Genomic DNA, 9,904 nt, shown 5'->3' with positions numbered 1-9,904 from the left:
ATAGGAGTGGCATTGACGATTATTGCCCATCATACCGATCATTTAGCAGTGGCCATCCCTTTTTTCCACCCGCCACTAGAACTTCCCAAAATAATTGTGGCGGGTTCCTATCTATTCCCGCCACTAATGTGACCCCGGCTATAAGTCTTTCCAGTAGTGGCATGGCATGCGGGCCAGTAACTTAAAAAACGGATTGGTAAATACTACAACGTGAAAATTTTATTCTGAGATGAAAGCTATATTTTCTAGTAGACCAAGCCTATGTCACATACTATATATGTGAGCGGTAGGCATAAGCGAGATGGTTGACCTTCGCCTAGTGCCTATGCGGTGCTTAAGTGCCCTACGCAAGCCTAGGCGGTAATATAGTTTTGGTAATCAGGGTGTATATGTGATTATTATTATGTGTATGGATATTATGGTATACATATAAGTTAACTACCAGGTACTTTCATTGGAATATGTCATGTTTGGCATATTGGTGCAATATAGCATGATTTCCCGATTGGGTAGACAATTCCTTTCTTGGCCTGCCTAGACTTCCACTTATGCCCTAGGCGAGCCATTTGGCCATGGCCTAGCGCCTAAGCATGCCTCAGCGCCTCCTAGGCACTACTTTTTCCCAACAGAGTATGTGTGAAACATGGTGTAGAGCATGTCGCTCTCTTGGACATCACCACAAATATTTGCCCTGGATTAGATGTGGAATAAAATTACTAGCACACATTTAGAAGTGAGTTAATATTTTATTAGAACACATTTCAAAGTATAAATAAGTGTTTATGTGGTGGATGGAAATCCCCTCTAGGTCGGTGCGTGCCAAAAATCTTTTCCAGATACAATGCACACATGTGATCAAATTCACAGACATTAATACATTTAATGGAAAAAATATATATATAAACAAAGTAGCTTATTCTATATGGGTTTAAAAGATGCATGATGTACACACATTTACAACACATGCATATGTAGCTAGGTATACCCTGGTGGGTAGTGCATATACAAGCCAATACACATACACACAATTGAAAAACTAGCACAAGAGTGGCATGCCAAGCCATGCCATGATTGCAAACTCTCTCAAGGTCACACTAACAAATAAAAATGCGGCACCAACCAATATACGGGTTGGCATATATCAACTAACCGTCTGATGGATTATTAATTTATGCATGCACACACATATATATGTTGTCTTGGGTTATTTGATCATCAATTCTGCCAAATGTCATCCATACCCATGTTCATCAATGAGGTCTCGCCAACTGCTGTTGCAGCGGTGTTCCCTGGGTAGTTGTTCCTTAGCCCGGCCACAACATCCTCCTGTGACAGCATCGACGCCAACCCACCTCCAGGTTGAGCCCCGACCATGAGACCCTGATCTGCACCAATATGCATCATCATCTGTTGATGTTGTTGTTGGTGTTGGTAGAGCGACAGAGGCAGTGTTGGGTTGACCATCATTTGGTGCTGGTGGTTGTTCCCGATGTAGTGGTAATTCATAATAGGAAGCGCCACACTGCCCATCATCGATGAGCCAGTTCCGACATCGTGCGACTTGTATGAAGAAGCTCCAGGAAACAGCGGTGCATGCGCACATGTTGACGACATGTCATATTCCATGAGAGGAGGCAATGTATCTAAGTCGACAAAGCCCTGCTGATGTTCTGCTCCTGTGTACATTGGCATGTCATATGACGGTGTCACCATCTTCTTTAGTCCGGTGCTCTTATGGAAGATCCTGCAAACCACCCACTGTTCCTACAAACATACATAAATTACATAAGTACAAATCAAATGTTTTATGTAGCATGCCCCAGGTGTGACGCTATTGTCGTAGATGCTGATCACTTTTTCATTAACTGCTCATATTTGGCACATATCTTGCATAACTTGGGTATTTAGGCGCCCCTTACTAGTGCCCATCTCAGGAATTGGCAACATAGTGACTCCACTAAGCCTCGACTCCAACTTTTGGACTCGATCAACCTTTCCATCCTTTAGAACATTTAAGACATATATGAAATGCCATCACATTCCATGGTTGCATTTACTCACCTCGGCCTACTAGTATGAACATTATCTACAATTTCTCTCTTTTGACCCATACGTTCAGGGTACCTACTTAAAAGGAGGCCGCTATGTCATGGTGGATGTAACTCCCCTCACACATCGGTGCAACCTTGTAATTATTTCCATGTATTGGCTACTGTGAGTAATATTCAATTGGGGGTTCTCCCGTTTGATTGTTCAAAATAAGTAGCTAACTACCTACTAGCATGTTGATGATTCATGAGCACTACTCTAGTATAAATTTATTATATACCTTGGAAGCCATGTTGGTTCTGGTGACGGTGCGGGTGGTGATGGATGGGTTGGATGTCAGCTTCTTGCTGCTCTCGAGCCTATACTCATGCATGATCCAATTGGTCTTCTCCCCCCTAGGCGCCCGACCCTTGTAGAAGACGAGTGTCTTCTTCATGCCGATGAGTTTGAAAGGTGGCTGGAAGATCTCCTTGTCCTTTCCGGTGGCCTTCCAATAGCCGGTCTCCGTCGCCCGGTTCGTTCGTATCCCAGTGGGGTACTTGCGATCCTTTCGGGAGTAAAAGTACCACTCCTTCTCCCCCATCTTCGCCTTCTCTGGTAGCTCCCATGGCTCGTACTTGTTGAGGTTCACATCCTCAATCGCCGCGGCAACGAAGGCTTCATCGAGCACCTTAGGGACCACATAGAATTTGATGATCTCCTCATCCGTCGGGTGGAACCTAAACCCCGGCGGTAGTACCAACTGTTTCTGCTGAACTTGAAGGTGGTCTGCCATGGTGGAGGCTTTATGTGCAACAGATTCTGGGGTGATGGTAATATTGGACGCAACCATAGACATGAGTATGGAAGAAATTAATGAGCTAGGGATATCCATGGAGACGCTTAAATAGGAGTTAATGCGTGTAGTAGCAAGGCGCTTGCAAGAGAAGCCTCAACGTTTCCAGACCTTTATTTATTTTGTATCTAGTGGCACTGGCTATGGATGGATAGATAGATAGATACCTTCCCCATCTTTACAACTGTGCGTTGTTTGTCGTGTTGGAGGAGCCACACACTTGTGGTGACAGGTAGAAAGATTTCTCGAACCTATCCAAGCGATGACATGCCAGATTACATACGTGGTATTCGTGCTAGCCCTACTCGTGCCATATGCATGCTTCTCTTGTTAGTGTTTGCCTTTGTGATGCAAACCAATCAAACACTCACATTTGTCGCACTAGCTGGTTGCGCATATATAGCATTGCCCACTGTTTCCTGTGATGATTGATATAGATGTATCTAGCTATAAATATTGTATAGCCCCTACCACAGGTTTACACAAAATCTATGTGCTTTGTGGAAGTCTCTAGCCACTAGATTGACTGGTACACCCAGCCACGGTTTGCTTAATTGATAATCCTCCATGCTGTGGTGCCTACAGGTGTCAGCCACAACTAGGGTCACATTGCTCCTGCAGGTGCGCGGCCATGACCGATCTCTACCTTCTGCTGCCTAAAATCATGGCCTTTTGGATCAATTACAACTAGGAGAGGGGAAGGGCACTAGTTGTGGCTGAATTCCCGCATGTATAGATAGGACCGATACGGTTCATGCTTTACATGCATGCACGCACATACCTGTAGTATGTATACATACGCACATCACTGGCATTTCTCTACAGATAATCATCCGTTGCATGTCTTTTATATGCTTTCCAGGGTGTCGTGTACCGGTGCACGCTAGAATGTATGCCACGCATCAAAGCTTCCTCGCCTTCTAAGAAAACATAGTGCGGGATATATGGATCAACCCAACACTCAAGGTGTACATGATTATGTGCTTATCAAATGCATGCTTGTCCATATCCCAACCTTGCATGCATCTCCTCGTGCCTAGACTGTTTTTAAAATTATTTTATACTAGTGGAATGACAATGCATTGTCAAGAAACAATGAAAAAAATTAGAGATACTTATCAAACAATTGTTATAATGTAAAAATGTGTGTCAAACATGATGACATGAACTTTGGGATCTATGAACTTTATTACAGCTAGCGGATCTCGGAAGTTCATAAGCACATATTGGGGTGACTAATTACCACGCTATCAAGTTCTATATGTTTAATTCCAGTGAGCTTGCTGCCACGGTTTTGAATTTAATTGTCCACAAACAAGCCTGCTCGTATTTGTGCCTAATTTTGACCATAAATTTTACCATGAAAATATAAGATGTGTCACATCAGTATTTTCTCACTCGAATTTTCTGTTCTTAGGAAATGGTGATTTGTTTGTAGTTGGTACAATTATTTTTTCAGCATTAAACTATAAATACGTGACCGCCTACTTTCGCATCTCTAAACATGAAATTGCACATAAAATTTGCAATACGCAACCAATGGAGTGACCACTAGAGAAACTTGTATACCTAAGAGAATTATCGCCACTACCTAATCTATCTTAACATGCAACCTATCCACATCACCACATATGCCACCCCATAAGTTTATCTCGATGTTTTCCTTTCCACTAAGATAGCAGTTCTATTTCCAAGCATAATAATCGATCTATCGCATGCCCTCCCTCATTCGAAATCAATTATAATTCCACCCTCAAAAACATATGGCACACTATCCCAGCCGCATCACCTGATCTTACCACTAAATTTTCTCTCGACTTGACAGACCAAGGTCAATACATCTCAGCTTCCCACCTATTCTTGATTGAGTTGGAGCCGCCGTAATCGAGCTTCCACATGCAAACTCATTCCCATGCCAAGATGAGCCTCGATATTGCGCCGTCATGATGCGGCTGGACAGCAACACGCTGTGGTGCCCCGCATCTGCTTTGCCCAGCTAGCTACCTCCCATCATCCACATTAGTTTTGTCCAGCCGCGGTGCGCCCTACACACCCACCCCGCATAATTGCAGTACCACCAACGACCTTTTCTCCAGCATGGAGCACATCGATCTGGTCGCTGTGGAAAGGGTGGGAGAGGAAGAAGGTGGGCTCTTTGCCTCTACCGAACTCCTTTCTTTACTCGTGTCTGTTAAGTTCAGTCAATTGGAATGGAACGTCCTAGCATCACAGGAAGCTTGTGGGGTTTCATTGCCATGTGCAGGCTTAACACATGTATCCCATCGACAATGTAAATGACACCATGTAATGCATGTCTTTTAGCTAATTCTATTTCCCTAAATTCTTTTACATCATTGAATCTAAAGGTCGTTGGTATTACTGATATATTCCACTTGATTTGAACTACTAACCAGTTAACCATATATATGTGGATTGCATAATCTGTCATGTTGCAATTCATTCAGATTTTTAAAATAGACTTTTTTTATATAAGATTTGATTTACACTTCTAGAAGCAGTCCATCGGTCAATCTCACTGCATCCATTATACATCGACCTGCCAATATTATTGATTAAATACGGCGGAATGGATGAAGCAAAAGTGGTTATTTAAGTATGAAAAATGCATCCCAGATTACCCCTTCAAAGTCAGAATCCTTTCCACATCCATGGTGATGGGTCATGCTATTTTTAGGTTATGCAACACGATTTGGTTTTCTACTCATTTGCCTTAGACAAACGTTTGATTGGTAACATATGTTTATGTTTTTTATGGATTTTCAGAAATAGTATTGATGTATAATTACATGATGCCTAACAAGGGATTGCCAAATTATGTGTAGGGTATAATTTGGTGGTAGCATGAATTTTGACACCCCCCCATTAAAACTTTCCCTTTACTATCTTTGTTGCAGGGGATGCTACATTACACTCATCCAGATGCAATTCCTTTTCTCAGAATTTGGAACTATGTTGTTCCCGACAACTGTTAGCATAAAAATTTGCAAAAAAAATTGGCATCCAAGAGATTACTGTATGGATGCTCTTCCTGATAGGTCACCATATAACAACAAAAGTTTTAAGGTACAACTGACTCGTTCTTGCTGCCGCCCCAAGCTATGCATATGAATTGCACATCTACATTTGATCCTAGTCTTGGCACAACTAGTGTTGGTGAGTCACGTGATGAATATTAATTCCCCAGTGCATCAACAGCGATACTTTTGATTCATATGGTTATGCTTAGTTACATTGACCTCTGTGCATCTCCATCATTTCTATGGGTATGATGCCATGGCAAAAATTACACGTAATTGCAAGGTAGGGGAAATTAGTATCATTACATTTTATTTGAAAAATTACTGAGCATAAATTAATAAATTAATGGAATGCATGTACTGATTTGCTTGGCTCCGGCAAAACCCATTGGACTGTCTATGGCAATGTTCGACTTAAGTCCACAAGGTGAGTTTTACTGCATCTGATTTTTATTTTTCATTTAATCCTAATAGGAATGATGAGCTTTCTAGCACCAATGCTACATGAGAAAGGTCATCAAGTGGAATGGTTTGGACATCAACTAACTAGAACATGGGCCATTTCATACACATGTTCATCTTCTTTGCTGGTAAAAGTAACAAGCTACCGATGTCACCATATTGTGCTTATGTTATTACCGTTTCTATTTGTACATTTTTTCACTATTTTATATTGAGATATGATCTATAAGATACTCATTGCTTTAGTTTCCATCTGTATTTCGCTCTTTGTAGACCACTATGTTGCACGCTTCCATCCTGTAAAGTCTATTTATTTTGGTGTCGCCAACATGCCATTGGCAAAAAATGTCTGTTTGAAAGACCTTTGCCAACTAGACATCTGATGCCAAACAATGTTGGTCGAAAATGTCCTTTCTTTTCTGATCGACTTTTTGTGGTAGAAAGTCTTTTTCCCTACCAACATATATGTAGGGATCCTATGTAATAGTGTAGTGCAACGTAACTCACTGCTATTAGTCATAACTAGCTTCATTACACACCTCAAGCTAGCTTTTCATTTAGAGATGAAGTGCCAAAAATTATGAATTAGATTGTTATCAAGTTCATGTAAGGTTGGAATTGGAGAACTAGACACCTTGGGAGTGTCTTGAGAATGATTTCTATCCTTAAGCTTTAGCTAGACTTATATGTGTGTTCGTGTACGCCTATTCGTGCAACCAAGGCCGTCTCAATTGCTCATGCGGAAGACATAAAAGAATGCAAAGCGGCATGATGGCTAGATGGTTAGGGTTCTAGGATACTAGGCGAGCAAAACCAATGAGATCAACAACTTGAAATTCTGACGACGAGTAAGTGATATGCCAAAACTTATCTACTTTTCCAATCATTTTGCTTATACTTACTCTTCTAATTTTATATTGATGTGCCAAAACTTGAAATCCTGTTTTATTTGAAGATTTTTAATCGAATTTTATATTGGTGTAGTTTTCATGTGTGTGGGTACTTCGCCAAAAAATAAGGTTAAAAAAGTTTGAGGAGTTCTCATCCAGAGGAGCACCACTAGCAAGGAGGGCCCAACCGAGGTGCACACCACTTGGGGGCTAGCACTAGTCTAGGGCGCGTAGCCAAGTCATGCGAAGCCCACATATACCCAACTCCCCCATTTCGACTATAAATTTTCTAGGACCTCAAAGTTCACTAAGATTTCTTGTGTATTTTTCCTAGTTTAGAGAGCTACTGCCTTCGTTGATCATTGTCTTATAGGGTTCTTCGGAGGTTAATCCCACCTTCAGAGAGGGCATTTCGTCACCATTGACTTCACTAGACCATTCTCCATCATCTTCATCATGTTTTCCGCAATGCATGTATGTGCAATCTGATGCCCGCACATGGGGTGGATGGAAATTGGATGATGCCAATCATGTAATATTCTAAGATTTCAGGGTATTGATCCCTATTATGATTATTGTTCTTGATCTTTCGTTGCTATGAATTTGTTATGCATAATGCATATTACTAGGTTCGGAATACTGTGAGTTGAGATTTGAACCATATGTGTGTTTCATGATATTATGTGTTTGGATTAAGTCGCACGCAACTCTTTTAGTCCCAACTAGCAACCACGTGGGTGACGTACCAGGATATCAGTGGGGAGGGTTGAAATTTGAGGATTGGTACATTTATTCAAAAAGTGTTAACGTGTTTTTTGACTATCTGCCAAAAGGAAAGCTTAGTTGTATATTAGTTTCCATTGGACACATGTTACATGGGAGGATTGGGCAACATATGTTATGCAACTTCCCATAAATAAGCATGTTCAACTACATATGGAGTACGTGCGTATAAAAGTAAAGAGAACATGATCTAGGATTACATAATTTCTTATATCCCATATGTGTGACTGATGCCATGCATCCATGTAACTCCCCAATTTCCATTCTCACGCCTATGTTTATAATGTTGATGATCTCCTTCAATACATGTTATTTGTAGTTGTCGGGTAATTAGTAGTCTTATTTACTTTTCTACAAGCAACAACACTCAAAATCATGTCACTATGATGGCACTAATAATTTCTCTTAAATAAATATTTGTTTCATGTGTGGTTCAAAATAATACATTAGCTACTAAAGACTTATTATTTTTCTTTCTCTCCGACAGCGATAAATACAAATTAGAGTTGCAATACTTCCCAATGCGACTATTGCGACCTCGTGCACTTGTTGGATATCTGCAAAGCACTACAACAAGATTTTCATGTCAATGCTGAGTTGCGGGGTGAAGCTAAAAATATCAATGGTGTCAATCTTTTAAATTGATTGGTGTTATTAACTTTTTCTTAAAACCCTTATGTGGAAACATATGATTAACAATCACGAATGGTCATATTTGACCTCCAAACAAAAACCAATAGTTTGCACTTCTAACCAAATCGCAAAACTAGAAGTATTTTTGAGAAATTAGATGGGAAAGAAATATTTAAGTACATGATTACAATGTCTTGTGGATTTCCTTTTATGCCATTTGTTTTTATAATTTTCACATTCCAGAGAGAGAGAGAGAGAGAGAGAGAGAGAGATAGAGAGATGGAGCACAACATAATTTTGTACTTATTTGCATTTCATGGTTGCAACAAGTAACAAGGAAAGAATGTTATGGTTATGGTAGTGGTGTGAGGGGAATGTGCACATGGTAGTGCGGTGTGCCTAGTCTTGGCTTCTCCCACTTTGCTTTCATGTTATAATTTGGTTAGCCTTTATATCTTCCTTTACATTTATGTTTTCCTAGCTTAGTTTATCTAGCTAACCGTTTGCTGCACCAATAGAAAATATCAGAAGTTTACTAATTTTTAAACTCTAGTTTGGATGTGAATGCGACTCGAGACCATGACAACTCTACTTGGGTATGAGGGAATGACTAACCTTAACTCATACGGTTTAACAAATACCTAGTTAATGCTTATGCGAAAGGTACCATCGTTATCCATGCACTAGCGGTTGTCAAGGTACTTTTCTGGCACTGTTGCCGGGGCTCTTAGCCCTTCGATGTTTCCTTTGAACTCACACTTAGTTTAGTGTATTTTTAATATTCTATCTCTAACCCCCTAACAAAACAATTACCAAAAATATTTGATGTGGATATGCCTTTTTAGGAATAACAAATGCTATAAAGGATGAAGGAATAGCCACGAGTACACCAATCAAGTCTGACTATGATGCAAAGACAATTGAACGAACATATTGGGTGAATGAGTACTTATCCATGTTACGTGTCTCATATCCATTGTCTTGAGGGAATTGTGGATCTGGTGAACACATGAACTATCAATGTAAGTATGGGTTTGATCCATAATAGAAACCTATAACTCTTGCGATAAAAACAGTGCTAGTATGGAGGTCATAGAATTCATACTTTTCACGGTTGCAAGTGAGATGCTACATCCAATAATAAAGATTAACATAGAAACCATCTTACTTGACAGGATTAACATGGTAGTACAACCCATCCATGAGTTTTGCTT

General features: G+C 40.4%; 1 protein-coding gene across 2 annotated transcripts; it reads right to left on the bottom strand.

The window, feature by feature from the left end:
* Positions 1-896: 896 nt before the first annotated feature.
* LOC123147359 (NAC domain-containing protein 20) lies at positions 897-2,941 on the bottom strand. Of its 2 annotated transcripts, none has more exons than XM_044566589.1 (2): positions 2,330-2,941; positions 897-1,764 (listed from the first exon to the last, which is right to left on the bottom strand). In XM_044566589.1, the coding sequence occupies exons 1-2, from the start codon at positions 2,921-2,923 to the stop codon at positions 1,216-1,218; spliced, it is 1,143 nt and encodes a 380-aa protein (XP_044422524.1). In that variant the 5' UTR covers positions 2,924-2,941; the 3' UTR covers positions 897-1,215. The 2 variants fall into 2 exon arrangements, with proteins under 2 accessions (XP_044422524.1, XP_044422525.1); XM_044566590.1 differs by having other exon boundaries at positions 897-1,758.
* Between the last annotated feature and the right edge of the window lie 6,963 nt (positions 2,942-9,904).

The sequence above is a fragment of the Triticum aestivum genome, chromosome 7A (genome assembly GCF_018294505.1).
Source record: "Triticum aestivum cultivar Chinese Spring chromosome 7A, IWGSC CS RefSeq v2.1, whole genome shotgun sequence".
Lineage (NCBI taxonomy): Eukaryota > Viridiplantae > Streptophyta > Magnoliopsida > Poales > Poaceae > Triticum > Triticum aestivum.
The sequence above is the reverse complement of the archived record's forward strand: the minus strand, read 5'-3'. Positions and strand labels throughout refer to the sequence as shown.